At 50.2% G+C, this 27330-nt stretch overlaps 1 protein-coding gene and 1 long non-coding RNA gene across 2 annotated transcripts in view; one reads left to right on the top strand and one right to left on the bottom strand.

Moving 5' to 3' along the window:
• Nucleotides 1-7113, bottom strand: part of LOC144754107 (E3 ubiquitin-protein ligase TRIM39-like) — a 116012-nt gene extending 108899 nt beyond the window's left edge. The window contains exon 1 of the mRNA XM_078641672.1: nucleotides 6599-7113. Coding sequence (XP_078497798.1) covers nucleotides 6599-7009 — 411 coding nt within the window. The 5' untranslated portion in view covers nucleotides 7010-7113. The remainder of the gene's footprint in view (nucleotides 1-6598) is intronic.
• A 399-nt stretch (nucleotides 7114-7512) lies between these two features.
• On the top strand, nucleotides 7513-26902 carry LOC144752921 (uncharacterized). Its single transcript, XR_013594142.1, has 2 exons — nucleotides 7513-7607; nucleotides 26571-26902. It is a non-coding gene; the product is annotated as an uncharacterized LOC144752921 (long non-coding RNA).
• Nucleotides 26903-27330: the final 428 nt, after the last annotated feature.

Genomic DNA, 27330 nt, shown 5'->3' with positions numbered 1-27330 from the left:
TGTCACCATCCAGCCTTCCTGCGGAGACTTGGAAGGAGAGTGTGGCTTGAGTGTCTGTAGATTGATACACAAGGTGTCAGAACACCCTCGAGCCAGGCACAGCGCTGTGCTGAGGGAATAGATACACCAGCATCTAATGTGGACTGAGCTCCAGAGTCACTGCTCCAGGGCTTCCTATGAGCTCTGAGGGGTTCTCTCCAGGTCAGGTGTGCTGAGGGAATAGATACACCAGCATCTAATGTGGACTGAGCTCCAGAGTCACTGCTCCAGGGCTTCCTATGAGCTCTGAGGGGTTCTCTCCAGGTCTGGTGTGCTGAGGGAATAGATACACCAGCATCTAATGTGGACTGAGCTCCTGAGTCCCTGCTCCAGGGCTTCCTGCTGAGCTCTGAGGGGTTCTCTCCAGGTCAGGTGAGCTGAGGGAATAGATACACCAGCATCTAATGTGGACTGAGCTCCTGAGTCACTGCTCCAGGGCTTCCTACTGAGCTCTGAAGGGCTTGTCTCCAGGTCAGGTGTGCTGAGGGAATACACAAACCAGCATCTCATGTGGACTGAGCTCCTGAGTCACTGCTCCAGGGCTTCCTGCTGAGCTCTGAGGGGTTCTCTCCAGGTCAGGTGTGCTGAGGGAATAGATACACCAGCATCTAATGTGGACTGAGCTCCTGAGTCACTGCTCCAGGGCTTCCTCCTGAGCTCTGAGGGGTTCTCTCCAGGTCGGGTGTGCTGAGGGAATAGATACACCAGCATCTAATGTGGACTGAGCTCCTGAGTCCCTGCTCCAGGGCTTCCTATGAGCTCTGAGGGGTTCTCTCCAGGTCAGGTGAGCTGAGGGAATAGATACACCAGCATCTAATGTGGACTGAGCTCCTGAGTCCCTGCTCCAGGGCTTCCTACTGAGCTCTGAGGGGTTCTCTCCAGGTCAGGTGTGCTGAGGGAATAGATACACCAGCATCTAATGTGGACTGAGCTCCTGAGTCACTGCTCCAGGGCTTCCTGCTGAGCTCTGAGGGGTTCTCTCCAGGTCCGGTGTGCTGAGGGAATAGATAAACAAGCATCTAATGTGGACTGAGCTCCTGAGTCCCTGCTCCAGGGCTTCCTATGAGCTCTGAGGGGTTCTCTCCAGGTCAGGTGAAGGGCACCCCTTGAAATGCATGGAACTCTCTGTTGAAAGGGTTCATGGTCGGCTTTGTTTGAAGGTGAGAGTGGGACTGCAAGTGGTCGTGGCGAGCCCATGCCTGCTTTATGTCCTCTGCAGCCCCATCTGGGTCTTGAGGCGACTCACTCACACAAGCCCCCAGGACGTAAACGGGCCAGCGTGGGCCTAGTGACCCGGTAGAGACGTGGGTGTGTTGACCTGCCTTTCATCTTCTCCTACTAAAGAAGGGCACAGTTTGGCAAAAGGAAACTGTGCGGACATGCCTCTTCATGCAGAGCCTTGGACCAGGGCTGAATCACTCGATCACCAATATTGGCTTTCTTATTTTCCCAGAACGATTTACAGTATTTTTGTATTATTAACCCTGCATTTGTGTAGCACATGATTTTGATATAGATTAAAGTGTGTTTCCTGATACAAAGCACTGTCTGAGCAGTTGATTTATTGAGCTGTGTTTTGTTAAACTCTGAAAGGAGTCTCTATCCCTCCACCACCTCCCTGGGTAAGCCTTGGCTGCTTGATCTGCTACGCTGCGAGGTAAGTGCCAAAGGGGTGTACTTAATGTTCGCTTTCCCAAGTCTTAATAGGACAGCCCCAGGACACAAGAGGCAAACAGACTCAAACCCCCTCAACTGAGGTCAATTGAACCTGTGTGTCCCGCGGCTCCAATGGAGTCTGACAGCTTGCTTTTAATCACTTAAAAAATACTCCTTCCTTCCTTCACTCTGGCAACTGTCTTCGCCTTGGCCATCTACTCTCATCACTTTTTCCATTTTGTCCTCACTCTTATAGTGACTTATTCCTATTTTTTCGTACACAACAAATCAACCCCTTTTCAACTAAGTTACAGATGCTTCAAACTTCTATACTTCATCTCTCTTCTCTGTATTCATGCAATGCCATGTTTTCTCCTTACGTTCTGCACGTCTGCTGAGTGTTTCCTTTTAGGTCTCCGCCTAGCGAAGGCTGCGCTTGCGCAGTCTCGCTGGGGAGAACTTATGTTTTACTGAGTGGGGCTTGAAGCCGCCCCTCTTCTCCATTGGCTTGCTTCCTAAACGGAGGCCAGCCATTGGATGAGAGGGGGCGTCTGTCCGTTTAAGCCCCGTCTTTTTGGGATTCGGGGGTGTTTTTTCGTTTCTTTCTGTTTTCTTTCTCTCCTCTTCCCTTTGGCTGGAATTTTACATTCCAGCCAATGGGAAGAGAAGAGAAAGAAAAACACGCCCCCGAATCCAAAATGACCGTGCAGTTCTCCTTCGCCTAGGAGAAACATGGTGGTGTTTCCACCACCTCGGCTCCTTTCTCCCGGTTGCCAGCTCGGACCCCTTTCTCTTGTTTAATATTCAACTCCCCGCTCCCCCCCCCCGCCATCCCCCTGATGTCCCCCCTGCGAGCCGCGACTGAACATAATTGCTGTAGAACTCTTCAGCTCCTAAAAGTGGTTCCTTGGTATTAAGCAATAATGTTCATTTTTAATTGATATGGCTGCATGCTCGTACTGCTGCTCAACTCCGATGTGTTCCGTTAACCCAAAACATATTGTGACCTTCCTTCTTCCACAGCACGGCTAATGCTGTGGTGCTAAGCTCCAAAATACACTAATTCCAGTAGGGGGACTGGCTTGTAGGATAGAAAGGCCCAACCGGGAGCCGTCAAGGGCTCTCCACATCGAACTATCACTCCCCATTATAGCCGCCTCCATCTCCGCCATTCCATGTTTTTGGGGAAACGCAGACTTACAACATGCTATCTCCAACAAGTTGCGTTTTTTGTCAGCCTGCTTTCAGAATGCTGGTAATGCACATAAAGGCGATCCCGCTAGCACTTGCTAAATGCCACGAAAACCTTTCCCCTTTGGTGAAAGAAACAGCACTCTGAGTCGGAATTAAGTCGGTAACCTGCTACACGTGAACATGTGTGTGTTTGTGCCCGAGTTTTTGCCCGCGCCTGGTCGTGTCTCTTGTGAGGGTCTTCTCAAACTGAGATGTGTGTGATTGTGCTCCCAAGACTTTGTATTGGTCTCTGTTGCCTGTATTTGATTGAAAGTGACCGTTAGCATGGTCGCGTGCATTTGTGTGCATTTTAACTCTAACATTTTTTTTTTTTTTTTATTTAATTCAGTTTAAATAGCGCGGACTTTACCCAAAGTAAAGGAGCGTTTTACAAAAGAACCAAGTGTGATGCATAAGGAGAATTACACACTAACAAGTAACAAATACAAAAAAGGTAAATATAAAATAAGAGGTGCAAGAAATAGGTTAATACAGGTATAGGAGACATATTTACAGCGTTGCATTCAGGCTGTGGCTGTGTGTGACTATTGGTACACGGAGTGTGTTGGTGTATGCTTGTTTACTAATGTGAGTTTACATATGTTTGTCTAGTACGACGAGCGGTTCATGTACCTTTTGTGTGTGCAGGTCTCTGTACTTGAGTGTTTGTGTTTATCTCTGTGTGTAGAAAGATACGTGTAGTGAGTTCGTAGATGTGCGCGTGTACTGTGCCCCTGTGACAGAGTGTATGTTTCGTTGTCTCTACCAGTCTGTGGAATTGGAGGTCAGGCGGCTCAAAAGGATAAACACAGAAAGGCGTTGACCCTGTTCACGCCATAACAATTTCCCCAACACGGCATTCAGCGCCTCTCCCTCTACAAACATCCACCCACCCCCTCTGAATTCCTTGAATTCCTGCATTCTCCTCTCTGTTGTTGTTTCCCTCTTTTTGTCTGCCAAATCACAGACAGATTCCCACACTCCCCAAACATTCAGAGCTTGCTCGTATCTCAAAAACATTCGCACAATTGCCATGCCGTGCTGTGATGCACGCATTAGACAACTTATAAAACACACGAAACAGAGCACGCCTGAACTGCTACCTCATTGAATACTCGTGTTGGCATTAAAAATATTTTACACAACACGCTGAAGTGAGCCACATGCATGCCTAAGATTAGCTAGTCCATACAACAGACCCAATGTTTTACGTCTTATTATGACCATGCTTTTATTCTTACAAACATCGTGGTTTTCAATGGTGTGTGTGAATGTAACCTTTAATGGCCATTTTTTTAACATTTAGCGCTCAGTCACTCGCTACCTATAGTAGAAATAATATCACAGCATCTAGGCAGCAAGCTCATTTTCTTCTTCCCTGCTAATTTGCCATGTAGCCAGCCCGCAAAGGAAATGTGGCTCAAAATCCGGCTTCGAATGTTAGTCACGCCTCTCTTTCTGGTGCACCGAATAAGTCATCTACCTCGCCGTTGCTTCATAAGGATGGGAGTCTGCGAGGAACCCCTTGTGGGAGCTGTTAGGTAATCTCTGGTGGGACAGGAGGGGAGGAAGTTTTAAAGGGAAAGGGTCAGCCTATAGTTATATCGAGTCACTGACACAGGATGGATGAGGTATTCACATATCCTCTACTGGAGTGAGGGGACGGAAATTTTAAAATTAAACCCTTATAAAGGGAGGGGTACTCCTTTTTTGTGTGTAGTTTATGATGTGTGTGTGGCTCTTTGTGTGTGTGTGTGTGTGTGTTTGGGACTCTGTGTGTGTGGCTCTGTGTGTGTGTGACTGTGTGTGTGTGTGTGACTGTGCGTGTGTGTGGCTCTGTGTGTGTGTGTGGCTCTGTGTGTGTGTGTGGCTCTGTGTGTGTGTGTGGCTCTGTGTGTGTGTGTGGCTCTGTGTGTGTGTGGCGCTCTGGTGTGTGTTGCTCTGTGTGTGTTGCTCTGTTTGTGTGGCTCTGTGTGTGTGTGTGAAGCTCAGTTTGCATGGGCAATTATTTCTATTTTCTTAGCCGTAGTATGCAAATGTGAATCAGGTGCAAAATCTCAGTTTTTGTATTATCCTCTTTCTGCCTGCAGTGGACTAGAAAATGAATGAATTGTACGCTGCATTTTTGCAGTGATCCATTGACTGCCACAAAATTACTGCCCAGGCATGCCAACTTGCAGATACATTTCACAATGGGGGGAGGGAGTTTGGGGGGGAGGATCTTATAGGAGATGTGTCTATAAAGGGACAAAATCATAAGCCAATTGCGTTTACGAGGCACGAGGGCACAAGGTCATGAAGAGGGGTCGGGGCTCTGGGCTGAGATCTGACCCCCAACATCCCTTACCCCCAAAACAAAAGCTTCTGAAGCTACCACTAATGCCCTGGGGAGTATGTAAAAACAATACCCATTAAACGCAGCAGCACCCACCCTCCAGATATGAGCTGGAAACCCACAATCCACACCTGCAGTGTGAGAGACAGCAGTGTGTATGAGCAACAGCAGTGTGAGAGACAGCATTGTGTGTAAGGAAGACAGCAGTGTGTGAGAAACAGCAGTGTGTGTGAGAGAGAGAGCAGTGTGAGAGACATCATATGTGTGTTCTAGGGAGAGAGAGCAGTGTGAGAGAGAGAGCAGTGTGAGAGAGGGCAGTGTGAGGGACATTTTATTTATGTTTTGGTTTTTGAAACATAAATAAACGCGTTGCTATTAGTCAATAGCTCAAACTCGCGTAAATACTCAACCTATTGCATTGCAATGCAATAGGTCTCGCATTTCGAGAGATTAAGCTATTGGCATTGTAAATAACAATGCCATTTATTTATCTGTTTGCAAAACCAACACATAATAAAAATGTTGTCATTTACAATGCCAATAGCTCTAACTTTTGCAAAGGCGAGACCGTTGCATTGTAAATGCTTGTTATAATTCTGTTTTCTTTGGGAGCATGCAAACTAAATGTATCTTTATGTATTTTTTTCCAATTTCTTAATATGGTTTCAAAATCGTGGGTTCCAAATCGTGCTACTCACCAAAAAAGCGCTTCAACACTAACAAGCGCTGTATAAATGCAAACCTTTTTCCCTCTTCTATCCCTCCGCTATCCTTCTGAATCCAAATAACTGACTAACCTACCCACCACTCAAATTACTTTTCATATTTCACTATACTAATTCAATACTAATCCTTTATGGGATCCGGAGTAGGGTGCTACCTCCAAAAAAGCGCTTTGACGCCTCGTCAGGGGTAGTAAGCGCTATATAAATGGAATTACAATACAATATTTGTGGAACCGGCAAGGTGCCTTTGATCCCTGAAAACCTAGACACACTGCATCTTCTATGAGCCTTCAGTAGTGTATTCACTTGTGAATCCTGAACACTCACACACACACCTTGTGCTCTTCTGCAGCTTCCTGTATGAGGTGCACTGCATGACTTGTCACCTCTGAACACTGTCACACAGAGCTCCCGCTGTCAGTCTGCCTCGCTGATGGGGCTCACAGAGCAGAGGGACTTTGTGATCCCTGAATTTCCACAGACATACCCTGTGATCTTCACTTGTCGTTCCAGGACACTCGCACACACACACACACCTTGTGCTCCTCTGCAGGTTCCTCAATGGGGCTCACACTGGGACTTTGGAATCCATGCATGCCCACGCACGTACCTTGTGCTCCTCTGCAGCCTCCTCTATAGGACTTGCTGAGTGAGTTTTATGCTCCTTGGACTCCCGGCAGACCCAGCATATCAGCTTCTGATCCTCTGCACAGAACAGTCTCAGTTTCTCTTCATGTTTCTCGCACATATTCTCCCCTTGGGGTTTCACCGGGGGAAGATGAAACTGTTTTAACATTTCCACCATGTTCCCCAGCTGCCTGTTGGGTCGGAGGCTTTTCCCAGATATTTCCCTGCACTGTGGACAGGAGAGGTTTCCATCTCTCCCCTTCCAGCTCTGAGTGATGCAGGAGCGGCAGAAATTGTGTCCACAATCGATAGTCACCGGATCAGTGAAATAATCCAAACAGATGGAACAAGTGGCCTCTTCCTTGAGGTTCCCGAGCTGAGCTGCCGCCGCCATGATTCACAAACGCAGGAAGTGAAGGTAAGTTTCATTTCTCTCTCTTTGTGCAGTGGGTGTGTCTGTGCGTCTGTCCATCCCTGTGTGCAGTAGGTGTGTCTGTGCGTCTGTCCCTCTCTGTGTGCAGTGGGTGTGTCTGTGCGTCTGTCCCGCTCTGTGTGCAGTGGGTGTGTCTGTGCGTCTGCCCCTCCCTGTGTGCAGTGGGTGTGTCTGTGCGTCTGTCCCGCTCTGTGTGCAGTGGGTGTGTCTGTGCGTCTGCCCCTCTCTGGCTGCGCTGGGACTTCATGTTACAGTCAGAGCAGGTGGACTGCCTCCTCTGCAGGCTGACCGACACGTCCCCGCAGGGGACACAGATAAGAGGGCGGCCACCGTAGTGCCACAGGAAGGCACACGGGGCAGCCCAGCTCTTTAGGACCCGGGGGGTCCCACGCGTCACGTCCTTCTTGTGGTGGGCGGGGGAGAGTATATATTCCTCCCCCGCCCACCGAGCGGCCTCTTTGTCTGCTGTCCCCTCACCCTGACGCCGTTTGCTGACCGCGCGAGCCCGTGGCCTGGTCGGGCGTCGGAGTGCCGTGTTTCGCTGTTTTCTTTCTTTGCGGTGAGTCGGACAGTTGTAGGCTTTGTGTTAGTGATTCCTTGCCGTCAGGTGAGGGGACAGTGGGGGTGCAGAGGCGGTGCCGTCAGTCTAGCGTGGGTGTGGACCCCGGTGCACGGCCTCGGTATTGTGGGGTCGTGGTGTGGACTCTCGTAGCATTAGATCGTGCATCGCACAGAGAGGCCATGTATTTGTAACTTTCGGCTCGCTTCAGGGGACCGAGCACGTTATGTTTTCCGGGTCGTGTGAAGGTGCAGACAGTAAGTTTAGGACTTTGTGAGCAGTTGTTTCCATCGCGCTAATAGCGCGGGATAAGTCGACTCTTTGTCCTTCGAGGGGGTGTGCTGAGGAAGCATCAGGAGCGGACCTAAAGTGTTTTCATGTTGCGTGCGGCTTCCATCACAGTCAGAGTTGCCTGGGGCAGACCCAGGGGTTACGACTTGTCCGAGCCTTGCTTTTAACCCTCAGCCCATTGCGTCCTGGGACGTGTAGTGTGGGAGACTGTGATACCGTGCCTGGTGCCAGCGATGGGGCGCAGCGTAGGTTGTGTCGGTATTTACAAGGAGCTTTCCTCGCCCCTTGAAAGTCTTGTGAATGTTTTAGGGTTGAAGCGCCTTCGCCCTCCGGGTAATCTCTGTGCGGTATCTTTGTCGGTGGGGGAATTGGCGCGAATGCCCGTCGGCTTTGTCCGCCCGCCCCCCCCCCCCCCCCTGGTGGCCATTTTGCAAAAGGGTCGGTGCCCCACCCCTTGTACCAGGCTGGCTTTTGCCTTCGCCATGTCTTTTGGCGCGTTCGCTAAGTATCTAGTAAACATTGAACGAAAGGCAGACGATACGTTACATGAGGTAATGTGACACCTGTGATAGTCTGTTTCAGCGGGTTTTAAAGGCCTTCTCCTGGGTGCGCGAAGTAAGGCATTTTAAGCGACGTAGTGGTATGCTGGTCAGGAGGCATTGGTAGGGCACGTTGAGGTGTTCTCCTATGCCTTGCGCTAGGGTAGTGCGGCAAGGTGCTGATTTGGCGTGTAATGTATAGGCTAAGGGGTGGACGACCGGCGCCTCGAGCATTGCTTGCCTGTGCCATTGAACGGGTTAGGCTAGACTTTGCTAGAATTGGCTTTGGGGTTCTGACCGCGTCTCAGCATTTGCTGATGGCTTAGCACAGAGGGCCCCTTATAATTTTAATTGGCGTCCATGCGCTGAGGTCGCTCAGCCGCTCCTCCGGTCATCGGGGCGGGGAAGGGAGCTGCATCTCGTTGCCTTGGGGGCACGCAGTAGGGTTCTTTGCCCGGGTGCCTTTTAAAGTGGTATAGCCGCACTCGGTCGCCGTTTTAGTTTAGTGGCCGCAGTGTCCGGGTTAGCGTGGTGGTTTTTGTGCCCCTGCCGGGCAGTGGGGAAAGAGTGGTTAGGCCTTCATGTATCATGCTGTCTGGTTTCTCGCCGATGCTCTGGTGGGCCGAGCGGTCAGGGGAATAGGCACGTTATCGTTCCAAGCTGAACGCACGGGCCACTGTGTGTAAATTGTTACAATGCCAGGGCAGTTAGGGGCACTCGTTGGGGCGGCTGCCGGGCAACGGCATCTCGCCCCGCCAGGCATGTATCGTGTTCAGTGCCCTCATGTGCGTCTTCGAGAGGAGCACTTTTAAATGGGTGTAGCGGCTACACAGACTGGGCGAGGTATCTCTTCGGTGAAGTATCTTGGCAGTGTTGGCATTCCAGTCGCTTCCTCGGCAGTGTGCGGCCCATGTGGACCCTGGCCATTTTGGCTCGCCGCTGGGGGGGACTCGAGCATTTTAGGGCCACATCTGTTTTATAGGATAGTGTGGTCGGATATTTTCGGGACCAGGGTTCTTGCGCTCGTTAAATATATAGCCTGGCATATCTATGCTTTTACTTCCACTGAGGAGGGAAAGTTTCGGAGCGCTGCCGCTACATATTTTGCCAAGTGGCCCTGCGCCGGCGTGCGCAGACTAAAGGGCTACTCGAGGAAATTGTGCTCAGCTCAGCTGTGAAGTTTGTGCGTTTTGGTCCCGGTGTGGTCGGCCGTTTTTACGCATTAGGCGGTTTTTGACGTAACTTTGTTTAGCCACTTTTATCTTTTGCAGCTTGTCTCGCGGGGGGAACATGCCTCTTGGATTGCGGCCGCCGCGCTGTCCGCACTTAGTTGAAGCATAGGGGCATTTACGAGCACCCCCGGGGGATCGTGCTAGCGTCATTACCTGCGGGTCGGGCACGCGCCAATTTTATAGGCATAAGGATATATATATATATATATATATATATATGCGTTGCTGGGTCACATTTGGCAGGACGGATTGTAGTACCGCCTGCTAGTTGCACTAGAATCGGACTTGGGGGAGTGGGAGCGGTACCCCCGAGGTCTTTGTACCCCCGAGGTCTTTGTACCCCCGAGGTCTTGTGTTATCTCAGCACTCTTCTACGACTGGTCCGAAACAAATGTATTGTACATGCCACCGATGAATAGGGTAGCCGCGCCTCCCCAAGTTCAGTGAGCGTTTTTCGATAATGGTACTTTCTAATGGCTGTTTCCGTCGCCGGACAGGATGTTTAGTGCATTCCGTATACATTAATGGGGCCCATGTTTGATCTCACTCCACGGATTCACCTCTCAGCAGGGTCACAATCCTTTTGAGTACCCGTGCTTCTAGGGTGTTGATGTCAAAGCCACCTCCAGGAACTTGATATTATTTGTATTCACAGCACGGGGAGTGAGCTTGGGGTGGGAGTTGGTGGCCAACCAACGGTGATGATATAGAGCTTTTCCTTCTTTGAGTGATTTGCAGAGTTATTTGTTCGCCCATGGTCGGGCCCCTTGGACATATTCGTCTCTGTTCAGACAATTCAAGAGGTAGCAAACAGTGCATTACCAGCAGAGAGGCGACGTGTGTGCAAGCTACAAAAGCGTACTTTGTACATGTAGAGGTAAAACACTGCAATAATTGGAGGCAATGGTGGCATTTATGCAGGTACCAGTACCAAGCACAATGTAGGAGGTGGCAATTGTGTGTTACAAGAGAGAAGTGAGTTGTGCTTGCTACTAGTGAGTGCCAATCACAGGGAGAAGGATAATAATTCACAAATGGCAGACGCTTAGCCACAAGAACTCTCCGGAAAGACACTTCCATAGTCGAGTAGAATTGAATGTTATATTTTGAGGCCTGGGAGGAGGAAGTGCTTCTGGGAAGTATGGTAAAGGAAAAAGTTAAGTGACACTATTCCACACACTCCAAGTGCGATGGTCAATTCTGACTAAGCTTGTGATTATTTCCGTAGTTTCAGACACTACACTTCTGCTGGAGGTACGCTATCAACAGGGTCAGGCAGGCAGGACAAGAGATCAGCGATGGGCACGTGTACTTGAGCACCATCACAGGTAGAAGGATATTTACTAGTAAATAGCAGTCTGCCTACAACAGGATCTCACTAGGAAGGCTTCCTCGTCCTTTACAACACTGATTGCGACATGATTTTGTATTTGAAGGGGGAGACTTTTACAAGACAGGAGGTTTAGTCCATTCCGTATCCACTAATGGGGGCCTATGTTGGACCTCACGCCACGGATCCACCTCCCAACAGGGTCACAACCTTTGGTACCCGTGCTTCTAAGGGTGTTGATGTCAAAGCCACCTCCAGGACTAGGCAATATTGGTAAGCACAGCACGGGGAGTGAGCTTGGGGTGCCATGGACGGGCCCCGTGGGGGTTTAGTGACCAACTACTGTGATGATATAGAGATTTTCCTTCTTTGAGTGAGTGGCAGAGTTATTTGTTCGCCCATGGACGGGCCCCGTGGACAATTTTGTCTCTGTTCAAACAATTCAGGAGGTAGCAAACGGTGCATTACAAGCGGAAAGGCGTCATGTGTGCAAGCTTCAAATGCGTACTATGGACAAGTAGAGGTATAACTCTGCAATAAATGGAGGCAATGGTGTAGCCATTGGTATAGCGCAAACTTTTACCGTAGGTATCAGAGAGCATTACATAAGTCAGTTGCCTTAGAGAGCATTACATAAGTCAGTTGCATTACATAGGACTTTGGACTACATGAGTTCTGTAAAAGGTACAAATAGTTTTGTTGCTTATAGCAAGAGGCGAGTGAAAGCGTTTTGTTACACATGCATTGTTTCTGCATATTTAGTTGTGCAGCGGAGACTCTATTGTGTCTTGGTGCTTCACTATAGGGACAGAACTGATATGTGGGAGCATGTAGCAAAGTGGCTATGGTGGATACATGTAATGCAAGGGAAGCTACTCCATGTAACAAGAGTAAAAGTGACATGAGGGCAAGTTGCTTTTGCTTACCTGGTACAGGTAGGAGGTATAGAATACTTACATGACAGAATGTTATCACAAGAACGTAAGTCACGTGAGCCAGGGAGGCACTGGTGCAAGTACAGGAAGATAGCACGAGGTAAGTGGTAGCTTTCACCTTTAGTGTGATGGGGCATGCATTAATAACATGAAGGAAGTTAGTTACATGATTTGGTGACAATCTGCCGCATGCACATGATTCTAGCAGCCAGCGCTCATGCCTCCTCTTGATAGGGATCGTAGGAGTGCTTACGTTTCTATGTGCAGCTAGTAATATGGTGTTATTAATTAGGATCTGTTCAATTCAGATATTCTGAAGTCCTGTAACTAGCTGGGCAATATGGGACCTGGACACGCCATTTATTTTAATGTGATGTCATGACATCCACCCGGGTCCCACATGGGCTGAGGGCACTCACGATTTTCCCTGCTTTTGGCCTGCCAGTGTTTTGCAGTCTTTGTATAAACTGCAGGGGAAGAACTTATGTGCCCGGGTACCTCTGATAAAGGGGGGCTAGTTTTTGGTTGACTATGCTTGGAAGCCTTATTGTACACCTTGTTTTCTTGTGCAACTAAGTAGCTTTGAGTGGCACTTGGACTCCCGTAGTAGCATATTTACGTCATTGTTTCACACAGGCTCACGTTAGCTTGGGAATTTCTGTCATAATGCAGCCTTTTTTTTTTTTTTTTTTTTTTCTCTTGGCCTTTTAGAGTCTCTTGTTAGTCATTGGGGTATTTACTGATTTGGGTCTTACTCAGCTTCTTGTTCGTTGGCTCGCACGAAAGTGTTATCCTGGTCTTTGTACGACACTCTTGGTGCACGGTCTTGAGGGAAATGTCACACATAGCAGTTACTCCTGGGAGCTATGGATGGGGGCCGACTATTTCTTGTTGCACTGCAAGAAAGCGATTACTGTGGCTTAGTTCTCTTTGCACCATGAAGCATTGACTCTACCATGAGATGGCTTTGTTGTATGTTAGCGCTCCTTTTTCTACGGAAGGATAGGGAGGCTTTGTCTTATCGGCCAAGCAACAAGCACTTCTCCGCACTTTTGCCTGTGCAAGCGGTATAGCCCAGGTAGGCGATTGCCTTAGCTGTCTTTCCAAGAAGGGTCAGCAAGGGACAGGATTTTCCTCAGTCTAAGTCCCTCTGCAGGGGTTGTCTCGCAGGGAGGGCCCCTGGCATTGGCCATGTCAACAGATGGGCCGTTGGAAGCGTGGTGCTCCCTTTTGTAGAAATTTAGGGAGGCTATGCCACTCATACCTCCCCCAGTCTGATCCCACGAAGACCTATCAGCTCTGGCCCCACGGTGGTTCAAGCTGATACTTTGTTTTGCCTCCACGTGTTCTTTGCGTGGGACACTTGGTGGTCCACATGCGGCCAGGCAGGCGATTGCTTTAGCTGTTTTTCGGGTCCGCAAGGGGCGGGCGAATTCCACAGTCTGAAGTTGCACAACAGGGGTTGTCTCGCAGGGAGGGCCCCTGGCTAGGTGCTTGGGTAAGCGTTCTACCCAGACCGTATCTATTTAGTTGTTTTCAGGTACGAAAGTGGGGATTCCTCGTGCAGCGTTCGCTTACCAGAGGGTACGAGGAGGAAGTGTTTGTTCCCCTAGTTGCACAGCATGGTTTACAGTGGTATAGGCTGCCTGTTAGGCGCATCATAGGGGCCAAATAAGGCCAAGCACAGGGGGACCATTTGGGCAAATGTCGATCCTGGCCAGGTCATGGGCGGCCATCTTTAGCTAGAGCCTGTGGGGGTGATAGTGTTCGATTCCCAGTCTGGGGGTATGGGCCATTTTTCCCTTGCCACGCGGTGCGGGGATAGCGGGCTCTTGGTGCCCCTGAAGATCAGGCAAGGGTGTTTTGGACTGAGGTGTGTGTAACGGTATTTACACTTTCTCAGACGGGTTCCAGCGGATACTCCTACCCACATATTGGGAACCTGGTGACACTCTATCTTTATTCGACTCCACCCCGGTGTAGATAAAAGGGTCTCAAGTGGTTAGCAGGTCCAGGTTCCTGTGACCAGGTGCTTGCTCAGTAAGCAGCATAGGTTGACCCGTTGCAAAGCCTTGCAGTGTATCATGATCAGGCTCTACGCGCTCAATCCACCTTATGCTGGCCGTGACACCTGGTGCGTGCACCTAGGTCCTTTACTAGGGATTGCGCTGGTCACTGCAGTGTTCTAGGGCACTTGATATAACGACCACAGCGATCTTACGGTGGGTCTCGCCACCAGTGGGGGACAGGTAATTTTCAGTGGTCAGACAGGTCTCCATCTCTTTGGGCAAGGCGCTAGTCAGTAAACGCTACTTTTCGGGAGGCGCTGGAGCCAACACACAGGAGGTCCTGTGCTGTATTTACTTAAAGGGGCAGAGACACATACCTTGGTAGCCCGACACCGTTCCGGTGGAAGTATCTAGGCTCACACAGGTGGTTAGCAGGGACCGGGATTCGGTGTCCGGTCTTAGGGTCAGCAAGCAGGCTAGACCGCACCTGTTGGCCCTTCAGGGAGGTTGTTCAGTACCATCCACAGGCAACATACTCTCTTTCCCTCCGCCGTGTTGTGACACCAGGCAGCGTCGCCGTGGGGCTGTGGAGGAGGATTGTTAATGTGTCTGGGCTATGGGGGCTAGTGGGCACTTTTAGAGGAAGAACACTAGGGGAATGGCCCACACGGTAGTGACAGATGAGCTCGGTGGTCTGATTTCTTATCCCGAGCTCCAGGGGCATGATGCCCTGTATGGAACAGTAAGGCAGCCGGCTCGCACGAGGTTTGCTGCGCCAGGCGGAAATATCTTGGGCAGAGATTTGGCCTTTTGCATGTGGGTTATAAACCCAAGCCAAACTCCCTTGGTGTTGCTCGACCTTTGGGTCAGCGGTCCACGTGGGTATGGACCTGTTTTTCTGAATTGGGAGGAGACCCTAGTAATAGCAAGTAAGGAACAGCTAGGAGGAATGCCGGCCTTGGTGGGGGGCCCTGGCTGCGACGGTCGCCACACCCAGGTCTGTTGAGGAGTTACAGGGCGATCCAGAGGCGGAAAGGTACCCGGGAGTACCCTCTTCAGGAGCACAAAGGATGCTGAGGCCTAATATCCCCAGGAAGTCTGTGCGGTGGACCCTGGGGGTACGACGGCGCCCCGCTATCCTACGGGCGGTTGGAAACCTGTACAACCGGGGGTTGCTTGAACGCTCCGCCCCTCGTAGGGGGGGGGCGTGAGCAGGAGGGTGGACCAATGGTTCACCGGAAGTGGGAGGGGCTATCTCCTCCCATAACCGCTAAGCAACGATTGGCTAAGGCCACGTTGCAAATTGGCCCATCAGGTGGTAGGTCGCGAGGGGCGGCTTGCCTTTTGGATCGCCTGTAAGATAACCCACCGTGTTGGCATTGTGTATATGCTAATAAACCTGCAGCTACTTTTCTCCAACAAAAAAGTTGTCTTGTCTGCTTATTTCTGCCAAAATGTATGTTACTATGAGCGGGCTGGTGAGTGGTGCCGATATTGGCACTATGCAGGCTGACCGACACGTCCCCGCAGGGGACACAGATAAGAGGGCGGCCACCGTAGTGCCACAGGAAGGCACACGGGGCAGCCCAGCTCTTTAGGACCCAGGGGGTCCCACGCGTCACGTCCTTCTTGTGGTGGGCGGGGGAGAGTATATATTCCTCCCCCGCCCACCGAGCGGCCTCTTTGTCTGCTGTCCCCTCACCCTGACGCCGTTTCCCTCCCTACCGCATACCCGGCGTTCTCAGGGTGGGGGGGTAATGTTTTCTAATATTGTCTCATTTTTGTTGCAGGAGGAGTTACAGGGCGATCCAGAGGCGGAAAGGTACCCGGGAGTACCCTCTTCAGGAGCACAAAGGATGCTGAGGCCTAATATCCCCAGGAAGTCTGTGCGGTGGACCCTGGGGGTACGACGGCGCCCCGCTATCCTACGGGCGGTTGGAAACCTGTACAACCGGGGGTTGCTTGAACGCTCCGCCCCTCGTAGGGGGGGGGCGTGAGCAGGAGGGTGGACCAATGGTTCACTGGAAGTGGGAGGGGCTATCTCCTCCCATAACCGCTAAGCAACGATTGGCTAAGGCCACGTTGCAAATTGGCCCATCAGGTGGTAGGTCGCGAGGGGCGGCTTGCCTTTTGGATCGCCTGTAAGATAACCCACCGTGTTGGCATTGTGTATATGCTAATAAACCTGCAGCTACTTTTCTCCAACAAAAAAGTTGTCTTGTCTGCTTATTTCTGCCAAAATGTATGTTACTATGAGCGGGCTGGTGAGTGGTGCCGATATTGGCACTATGCTGCTTGTGATTTACCTCTGGGGTTGACGCCATTTACGCGTCATGTGGTTGGTTATATTTCGAGAATCTGTAAGTGCAGAACTGGAGCTTGTAGATGGGTTTCTGTAAAAGGCTCTGTGTCATCTTTTTACAGGCCTATTCTGCAAGTAAAACCTTTTAGGAATCTCATAAATATCTCTAAAATACTTTCTAAAGTGTTTTCTTCCTATATTTGTATTTGAATCCCTGCTGCTTAGATTGACGAGTGCTGTTGTTTGCAGGAGGTCTGTTCGCACCTCCGTCGTTGTCGATTGCCACAGTAATGCTCTAATTACAGAATTGTGTGATTCATTTATGGGCATTGATTGTCAGTCTTCATTGACGCTGTTGGTTGATAAATGGCAGTCTACCTGGGTGTCCCGTGGTTATCGAATAGCCCCAGCAGCTTTGGGGTTAACTCCAAGGTTCTTTCAATCTTTTGCCCCAATGTTTGAAGAAAGGTAGTGGGAAGAGCACCTGCCACGGGGCAGTCTGCATCCTTTCGCCTGTAGGTGAGAAGGGGCTCGAGGCTGGTGGTGGAGTCTCGGTTTCCAGCTTTCTTGGCCATGACGTTTGGTCCAATGGATTTGTGCCACGTCTCTAGGGCGTGTTCCACTTTTGGCGCTACTGCCTCCTTATTCCTGTTGATTGAGGGGTCGAGCGCCTTTTCTTTCCTGATGGGTGTAATATCGCCAACGTGCGACCCAGGGATAGCAAGGGAAGGGCGACGTCCTGCTCTCTTCAACTTGCTGGACCTGAGAGTGTTCTCCTTGTGGGGATTTGTGGGCACCGGGAGGTCTCTCTGCTCGCTCTTGTGTTGGTGGCTGCCTGTGAAATAGAGGTGTCGGAGCCGGGAATGCTTTGTCCTGAGGACAATCCGTTGGGCAGCCCTGAGTGATGCTGGAATTACCACTTTTTTGGAGAAAGTGCATCATTGATCCCCTTTGCGGAGCCGCCTGGGGGATTTTATTGGAACTTGGAGGCGGGGTTGTCCTCCTTGTGGCCCTTTTTATAGGTGATTGCAGAAAGACCTTTTAATCTGGAGCTGTAATTCAGCGGCCAGTATCCTTCTGTTTTGGGTCCCATCTCTCGTAACCACGCTATTTGGTGGCTAGCCATTGAGGCGGGCTCTCTGCTGGGACCCGGTTTGCTGCTGGGTGTGGTTGGTCCTCCCAGGTCCGTCTGATGGAAAGGGCTTGTGTGGCCCTTCACTGAGGGTTCTGCCGGGGTCTGCGCAGTGCTTCGGGTTACTGGGGCCCCCATGCTGCTCTCCCTTGAGATGGGCTCTTGAGTCACGCTGTGACGTGGGCCTGCGGCCTGAGCCCCTGCAGGCTCGGGATCTAGTATCGGGATCTTTTGTATCTCCTTCCGTGAACCGTAGACTGAAAGGGCTCTAGCCCTATAGATGGAGCAGTGTAGAGTGATGGGCAGGACAGCTCGACCGTGGGCTGCTCTCAGGCTGCTCCGGGGCTCCTTGCCGCTCCTCGCCCCCCCTCACTGCGGTCGCTGGTGCCAGGCTCGGCCTTCACCTCGGCCACGGCTCCACCATCTACGTGGCTGGTGTCTGACAGCGCAGCGCCTGCTCCGAGGTCGAACCACTGCTGAAAGGACACAGGGCCGGTCACCGGTGACGACGTTTGGAGAGCACCCTATAGGAGGGCGCGTGTGAGCTCTGCCTTTATTCCCGATCTTACAACTACATCTGCCTTTAGTTTGAGGAGCGATCTCAAGAGTCGAGCTGGGTTTGTCCATCCTCCAAACTGGCATCTGCAGGAGTCAGTGAGTTCGCGTCAATCGTTGTTCAAAGAGTGACTCCGCTTGCTGCTCTGCAGGTAGAATCCCACAAGGCCGACTCGGGCCAGGCGCGCAACACCCATTGGGCTCACGGGACTTCAGCCCCCCGTCGTGTGTGTCAGCCCGGGCGGAGACAGCTTCGAGGGCTGGCGAGCATCTAATTCTATTTCAGGACAGGAGGCTCCGATTATGCTATCTCATTTCTTTAATGAAATGCCCAGCAGCCATAGAAACAATAAACTTCATTACCCAGAAACACATGGGCAACAACCATAGAGTCAGGGGTATAAAATGGCATATAGAGAGTCACTCTTCCTCTTTCTTTGCTGCTCCGCAGCCAGTTAAGTGCTCTCTTGATACTATTTACGATTTTTCCTGTTTGCATTTCTATTGTGTGCTGTATTGCGCTGTTTGCCGCGCTAGCTGTCGCGCTTGGTGGTGCTTCCTGCGGCTTTGTTTATTTACGCGTTGGCGCGCCGGCACGTTTGGGAGTGTGTGCTCACCTCCCTTTCCGCAGTCGGGCGCTCTGTGCCTTCGCTGCGTCTTTGGTGGAGAGGATTTCTGGGGTTGTGGACGCTCGCGCTGCCTGCGCGAGCTCTGCTTTCTTCTGGGAGGTTGCCGGTGCCTCGCACATGCGCGTTAGGGAATTCCTCGCGCATGCGCATTAGGGCTTTTCCGGCGCTCCGTGTTTCCAGTCAGAACAGGAGCCCTTTGACTGCACGTCCTTCGTGACTGCCCTGCCCACTGCCTCCCAGTTAACCCTTCTGACGCCGGTTACTGTTCGAAGCTTCAGGCAAGCACAATACGCATAGGCTCTGCCTAGAGTGTCTTCTTTTTGTGTGGCAAGCCTTCCCTCCACGTTTTAATACTTTGTGAGGCATTCTTTTTCATTGCTTCTGGGCTTGCCTGGCGTTTTTGCACTCCCCCCTGATTTTTGCCTACGGCAAATTCATTTGTGTCATCTGGTGGGCTATATATTGCTCTGCTTCACAATGGCAGACACCTATTATGCTGATGACAACGAGTATGATGAGGAGGCCTCAGATACACTGGAACAAGGTTTGGTGGAGGCATTAGATAGGGGTGTTCAGCACTCTATGAATAGGGCCTTGGTTCGGGCCATTACTCCTCTAAAGTGCCATCTGACTCAATATGCGCAGCAGCAGGGTTGGGTCCCTGCTTCGCAATCCTATGCCTCTTCTCCTGGAAATCCACATGCGTCTGACTTTCAGCGTTTGGCCAAGTCCATGTCCACTTCCGCTTCCAGAAAACGGGCCGTGGAGGCCGACAGTGAGGACCATCTTTCTTCTTCTTCCTCCGATCATCTTTCCCCTCCTCCTAAGAAGAGAAAATGCAAGGAACACTTTGTGGATGCCCCTAGTCAGCCCCAAGTTCTCTCCTTTGATCCCGCTGACATAGTCCACCCTAATTCGACGGCGTGGCTTCCGTCTCCAGCTGTAGCGGCCTATGTTCAGCAGCACATTCGGCAGTCTTTTGACAAGGACGTCCGTGCGCGCCTCAGCTCAGAATGTCCACGCCCAGACCTTGCGGATGGTTTGGCAGATACACCTCAGGTGGATCCTACAATGCTCACCTATTTGCGGAAATTCACTAAGGATCCCAAAAAGGGATTGGACCGCTCTTGGAGATCCTGTCAGGATAAATCCTATGTCATCACGTCCGCGCAGTGGGCGGGCGCAGCGGGCGCGCCAAAGGCAAGCCCGTCTGCGCCCGTCCGCGACCGCACGGGACCAGGGGCCACAACCCTTGCCCCTTTACTAGGAAATATAATGAGCTACAGTGCGAGTGAGTTGTTCAACTTAAGACCACCTGTTAAGACAGCTTGCAATCACTTATTCCATCCGCTGAAGCTGCCCATTAAATGTCCGCATTGTTACTCTTATCCTAAAGCCACTCCCCTTGCAAAACCTCAGCACTCTTTTAAAATGCTCCTTCTTAATTGTAGATCATTACCGAAGCACCAAATAGAATTATCTTTGCTACTTGAGGAGCACACCCCGGATATAGTGTTTCTCACTGAGACATGGCTTACCTCGTCATCAGAGCCAGATATAATACAGGCTCTGCCTCAAGGATATCAAATAGCAAGGTTGGATCGCGTTTCGGGTAAAGGAGGCGGCCTAGCAATAGTGTTCAAAGAAACCTAATCTTGCCGCTGTCTCCCCAGTCCTTTCTTAGACTGTGAGAGCATGTCTTTCAGTATTGAACTCTCGCCCAACATCAATTTTGCTGGTGCACTGATCTACCGCCCTCCGGGGCCGTCTAGACAGTTCGTACATTCGTTATCCTCAGCTGTTGCAGACCTAGCTTCCATTTCCGCCAATTATACATTATTGGGCGACTTAAACTTGCATCTGGAGGACCTCAATGATCACATGGCGCAAGAGCTTGTCGCCGACATGGCCTCTCTACAGCTACTGCAACGCGTCCGATCTCCCAAACACATGAAAGGGCACTTGCTGGACCCCATATTCAGTAACTGTGTTGATCTAGAGGTAGAACATCCTATCATACTTCCATGGACGGACCATTGCTTGGTCCCTTTTACCTGGCATATGCACAAACCCCCCGTTTTGATGCCAGGATCTTGGGACGCCAGAAACTGGGCTAAACTCCCTTTAGACAAGTGGACAGACAAGTTACAAGCTACTATACCGTCGATTAGTGCTGACCCTCTGTTGGCCAACGAGGAATTCAATAATTGGATAACAAGTTCATTGAACATCATTCTCCCTACTAAGACTACTCGGGCCAAGAGATCCAGGACCTCCGCTCCCTGGTATTCTGATGAGCTTAGGGTCACTAAACGCAAATGTAAAAGGCTAGAGAGGAAATGGCGCCTGGACTATACGGACCATGACAAAAATCTATATAGGGAATCAATTAGGGATTATAAGACCGAAATAAAAAAGGCACAAACACAGTATTACTCACATAAGATTTCTGAAGCCAGCTCCAATTCTAAAGAGATCTATAGGATCGTAAAATGTCTCACTAAACTTCCTCAGCCCCCTATAAATTTTGATGACTTACAAGCCAGATGCAATGAGCTAGCTGACTTCTTTTATAAAAAAGTGGATCTCATTTATTCATCATTTCCATCACTTCCAACCACTGCTCCCTATACCTCAGCCTCCGCTAATATTCAGGAACATCCCAAGCAAGAGATAACAGACAATCCGCCACCTGTCTTGGACAAGTTCCCTTTATTACATTTGGACCTTCTGGCCACTTTAATGGCGCAGGTCAAAACGGGCTCTCCTAGTGATCCTGCCCCCCCGAGCTCCTTAAAAACAGTTAATTACATTATCCTCCCGATCATCTTGGAGGTACTGAATGCCTCAATTTCCACCAATACGGTTCCACCAGCATGGAAACAGGCTAGGGTGAGGGCCCTTGCAAAGAAACCTAATATGGACATGAATGACTTTAACAACTACCGTCCCATTTCTTTGCTCCCCTGGATCAGCAAGATATTGGAAAAATATATTAACAACCTTTTAACCAATTTCTTGGAAAAACATCAACTGCTCGATTCATCACAAACCGGTTTTCGCCCCAAACATGGGACAGAATCGGCTTTGTTGTCAGTTCTGGAGGAAACAAGGGGCATCTTAGATCGGGGAGGATCGGTGGCAGTCATCCTCCTCGATCTGAGTGCCGCCTTTGACACTGTGAACCATGAGATCTTGTTGCAGCGCCTCCATGATATTGGGATCCAAGGAGGAGCGTTGAAGTGGCTTAGGTCATTCTTGTCCAACAGATCATTTCAGGTTTTCGAGAGAAACATCATTTCCACTAGTAGACCGTTGGATTGTGGAGTCCCGCAGGGCTCCTCGCTCAGCCCGACATTGTTCAATGTCTCTATGAGGCCGCTGGCAGGTATCGTCCGCCCATATGGTATCAAGATCGTTACCTATGCGGACGATACCCAGTTGGTGGTCTCTTTGACGCGGGCTGAGAATTCCTCGGACACAGTGGACCTGGACGGATGTTTGAGCGAGGTACACAGCTGGATGACCCTGTCTTGCCTCAAACTTAATGGGAGCAAGACAGAGGTCATGATGCTGGGACGTTCAGCCCCTCCCTCGCTGAATTCCATCTGGCCGGCCAGCCTGGGCACTCCCCCAGTTCCAAAGGATACCATCAAGAGCCTGGGCATCTGGTTGGACAAGGATTTAACGTTAGATCACCAGGCTGTGAAGTTGTCCGCTACCTGCTTTGGTATTATTAGACTTCTGAAGAAGATCCTTCCCCTATTACCCTTCCAAGCTAAGCAGACTGTTGTACAGGGATTGATCCATTCTAGGCTGGACTTTGGAAATGCTCTCTATTTGGGAGCCCCCGACTTCACACTGCGGAAGCTCCAAGTGATCCAGAATTGTGCAGCTCGGACTCTACTTCAAATCCCTCGTAGGTCCTTCGCTAAACCCGGATTGTCAAGACTGCACTGGCTTCCTGTGAGAGACAGGATTGCTTTTAAATCCCTTTGTATTGCCCATCAGTCTTTTTGGTCAACTGGCCCTTTGATCAGTCGTTCCCTAATCACTCCATATTTCCCTAGAAGACAGTTGCGCTCAGCTAGTGCCTTCCTGGCTACGGTGCCCAAAGTCAACCGGGCTAGATCAGGAGGCCGCTCTTTTTCCTTGAACGCTGCGAAGCTGTGGAACAGCCTACCCCTTCAACTAAGGTCTAACCCAGATCTGACTTCTTTCAGGAAACACCTGAAAACTTTTCTGTTTAATAAATAAATCCTTTTGTTTGTTGGTCTCATCTGGTTTTTATTTTCTGTTTAAAACTTTCAGCAATCTTAGCGCTTGGACGCCTCCGGGCAACTATTTCGTGCTTTATAAATCGCATTTTCATTTCATTTCATTTCAAAGTCTTGGACATGCTGTGTCCCCTGACTAAGATCCTTGATCTTGGCTTTATCGCTAAGGAATCTTCTACCATGGTGGACCCGGACGAGCTTATTGAATGGGCTCAACGTGCCATTTGTCAACTTGGCAATGCAAATTGCGCACTCTCAAGTGAGAGGCGTCGTTCCATTTTGCTAAAACTTGATCCGAAGTTGGCGGTGCTCTCTTCCTCCGATTCGGGTCCTGCTGCTCAGGGTTTGCTTTTTGGGTAACCTTTCTTGAAGGAGCTGACCCAATTTGTCAGTACCTTCAGCGGCCTAGACAAGGCGCAGGCCACGCTTCGCCGTGCGTTCCGTCCGGTTTTTGCAAAGGCCGGACGTGGTAGAGGGCGCTCGTTCGGCCGCGGTCAGCAGCAGCAGTCCTCGCAGAGAGGTTATCAAGCCAACAGAGGGGGCCATCAATACTCCAATTATAATAAGAGGTCCAACTTCTATCCTTCGAGGAAAGGACGAGGTCAATACCAGAAGGGACGCTCCGGCGGTCAAGCCGGTGGATATCACGATTCCGGAACTTCAGGTGAGCCTAATTCCTGCATGCAGTGTTGTTCTGGGGGGCAGGATTCAGTTTTTCCTACACAATTGGCAATTGATCTCCAGCGATGCTTGGGTGCTGGAGACAGTTCAGGGTTACAAGATAGAGTTTTATCACCCCCAATGTCAAACTCGTCTTCCTTCTCCACTGTCTTTTTCCCAAAGAGATCAAGAGTTCATCACAGAGGAACTCAGTTCACTTCTCCAAAAAGGAGCCATAGTTCCAACCGACCGTCATCCACGGGGGTTCGTCAGCACGATCTTTCTAGTGGAGAAGAAAGGAGGGGGATCGAGGTTGGTTCTCAACTTGAAAGATTTCAACGGGGGGGGTGGTTTATCGCCACTTCAAGATGGAGGGCATTCATCTCTTGAGAGATTTATTACGGGACAAGGACTGGATGGTTCGTCTGGACCTCAAAGACGCCTATTTGTCAATCCCGGTCTTTCCTCCCCATCGCCGTTTTCTTCAATTCCATTGGATGGGTACTTGGTACCAATATCAGGTTCTTCCCTTCGGCCTATCGTCTGCACCTTGGTGCTTCACGAAGCTGTTAAAGGCCAGTCGTAGAGTCTCTCCGCAGTCGGGGTGTTCGGTTGATCATTTACTTGGACGACATCCTCCTTCTGGCGGATTGTCCACTCAAGTTGATGTCTCATCTTTCTTGGACAATCGATCTTTTGCAATCCCTAGGTTTCTTGGTGAACGCTCAGAAGTCTGTGCTACGCCCCACTCAGGTGATCAACTTCTTGGGTTTCGAAGTCAATTCTCTCACTTGTCAACTTCTTTTGCCGAATCAAAAGATTCGTTATATCAGAAGGGAGTTGACTTCTGTTATTTCGAAACAGACTGTGTCATTGAGGTCGTTACCACGAGTTGTCGGTCTCTTGGCTTCTTCTCTGCAGGCGATATTCCCGGCCCCTCTGCATTACAGGGCCATCCTCAGAGCGGCCTTCGATATTCCGATCAGATTCCCCTCTCGGAGGAGGCGAAATCAGAGATGCAGTGGTGGCTGGATCATATGGAGGCTTGGAATGGTCGAGCCCTGTTCGGTTCCACGCCGGAAGTAGTGATAGAATCGGATGCCAGCCGCTGGGGCTGGGGAGCCCGGTGCGGTCCGGTCTCGACGGGGGGTCGTTGGTCTCCCCAGGAACTGTCGCTCCACATCAATTGTCTGGAGCTATTGGCGGGCTCCTTCGCAATTCGCTGTCTCTTCCCTCTTCAATCCAACTGCTGCATCCTTCTCAGGATGGACAATGTATCCGCAGTCCGGTACATCAACAAACTGGGAGGGACGAGGTCCCGCTTGTTAGCGGAGATTGCCAAAGAATTTTGGCATTATTGTCTGCACCACAGGATCACGGTTATTGCCGAATACCTTCCAGGGTGCAACAATCTTGTGGCGGACTGGAACTCGAGGTATCTACGGGATTTCAGCGATTGGAGGCTTCATCCTCGCGTGTTCCGTCTTCTTCTCCGGTCTTGGGGCCCTTGTCATCTGGATCTTTTTGCCTCCCGTCTCAACACCCAACTTCCTCGTTTCTTCAGTTGGAGACCGGATCCGGCGGCCCTTGCCACGGACGCTTTTCTTCAACCGTGGCCGACTGCTCTGTGTTTTGCCTTTCCCCCGTTCATGATGATTCCCAGGGTTCTGGCTTACACGAAGAGGTATCAGTCAGAATTGATTCTGATCACTCCTCTTTGGAGGGCTCAAGCATGGTTCCCGGTCCTTCTGGAAATGGCTTGTGCAGTGCCGTTCCTTCTTCCCCAGAAGTGGAATCTTCTGCTGGATCCTCTTCAGAATCCGCATCCCCTAATCCAGTCGGGCTCCCTTCTTCTTCTGGCATGGCGAATTTCGGGGAACGCTGGTCAGTCCCAGGCCTTTCTGCAGACGCTTCAAAATTCATCAGTGACGCCTGGTCCCCTAGTACACACAAACGATACAGGGGATCCTGGAAGCGTTGGAGTGACTGGTGTACTCAACGGCAAGTTAATCCCTCTTCGGCGGATGTTTCTGTGATGGTCAATTTTTTGGCCTCGCTCGCTTCTTCCGGCTTAGCCTATCGTACTGTGAACAATTTCCGTTCGGCTATTTCTGCAGGTCATCCCCATTTGGACGGTAAACCGGTAGGTGAGCATCCTCTGGTTGTCAAGTTGCTCAAGGGTATCCGCCTGGCAACTCCTCCTCGTCCTAAATATGTTTCTTTATGGGATGTTTCTATTGTCTTGCGTTTTCTGGAATCTTGGCCGATTAATTCCTTACTATCTCGTAAACAGTTGTTGGCCAAACTTACCATGTTGCTTTGTCTAGTTTCCTGCAAGCGGGTTTCTGATGTTCGGGCTTTGGATCTTGCTGGACGCAGTTTTACTCCTGAAGGGGTTTCGTTTCGTCTCTCTAGACGGACCAAAACGAATACTACCATTATCTCTTATCCTTCTTTTCCTCAACGTCCACAACTCTGTGTCGTTCAATGCTTAAAGGATTATGAAGTAAGTACTTCTACTTTACGTTCGGATATGCAGGGTCAGTTGTTAATTGCTTTACAAAAGCCTTTTCGCCCCGTTACCCCGGCTACGTTAGCCAGGTGGGTCCGGTGGCTCATGGCTGAGGCTGGCATTGATGTATCTGTTTTTGGGGCACATTCTGCACGTGGGGCTATGGCCTCTAAAGCTTTTTCTTTGGATGTAACTTTATTTGATATAATGAAAGCTGCAGACTTGTCTTCTGATTCTGTGTTCAAGACCTTTTACTTTAAACCTATTGATAATGTTGCCTCTGTGTTGGTGGAACAGCTTTAAACAAGCATAATCGGAGCCTCCTGTCCTGAAATAGAATTCAAAATTTGCAAACATTCGTGACAAGAATTTTCAATTCTATTAAGGACAAGGAGGCGAGGATTATCCCACCCGTTATTCTCTACATTCTGTTCAGATGATGCTTTTACTGTTGTATTTTTGATGATGTCTTGAAAAGGATCTTGTTTTTTCCCACCCTATTTCTGCTTTATGCTCATTTGTTGCATGGCTTGGATATTACGGCTTTGTGTTCCTTTCAGGTTCCGATCCAAAGTGAGGATGTCTCCGTTTTACCTGGACCGTGCCTTCCTGCTCCTGCGGAGGATTTTGGTTGCAGTCTTCAAAGATCTCTACCGTTTTGGATGTTTCTTGGACTTCCTAGTTTGGCGTTCCTCTTGTCCTTGTTGGATTTTCCGGACTGGATATGGTCTGCTTTCCTGGAGTTTTTGTTACGAAAGAAAGAGGAAGAGTGACTCTCTATATGCCATTTTATACCCCTGACTCTATGGTTGTTGCCCATGTGTTTCTGGGTAATGTAGTTTATTGTTTCTATGGCTGCTGGGCATTTCATTAAAGAAATGAGATAGCATAATCCTCGCCTCCTTGTCCTTAATAGAATTGAAAATTCTTGTCACGAATGTTTGCAAATTTTGAATTGCAGCCGCACCCGAGTACAGAACATTTACTTGTAAATGAGGCTTGTGTTGTGTGTTCACCCCTTCTCTTACTCTGTCTATGATTGGAAGAATTAGCCCCCCCCCGAAATTTGGCTCTAGTTGCCCCCTGACTCCGGCAGTCCGGCTCTGCCGCCGTCTCAACCCGCCCCTTGCTATAGTAGAGGGCGTGGAGAGGATGATGCTGGCTGAAAGTGGGAGGGAGTGCAGCTTTGTAAATACTGCCAGGTGGGGTGTAATGATGCAGACAAGGAGGGAGGGGGCAGAGGCTGGTCTCACCAACTCACAAGCCGCACAGGCCTAACGACCGGCCACCTCCGCGAGATCCTGTGGTGCAGCAGCTCTA

The sequence above is a fragment of the Lissotriton helveticus genome, chromosome 5_1, assembly GCF_964261635.1.
Source record: "Lissotriton helveticus chromosome 5_1, aLisHel1.1, whole genome shotgun sequence".
NCBI classification, from domain to species: Eukaryota; Metazoa; Chordata; class Amphibia; order Caudata; family Salamandridae; genus Lissotriton; species Lissotriton helveticus.
This window is presented reverse-complemented; position numbering and strand designations above follow the sequence as displayed.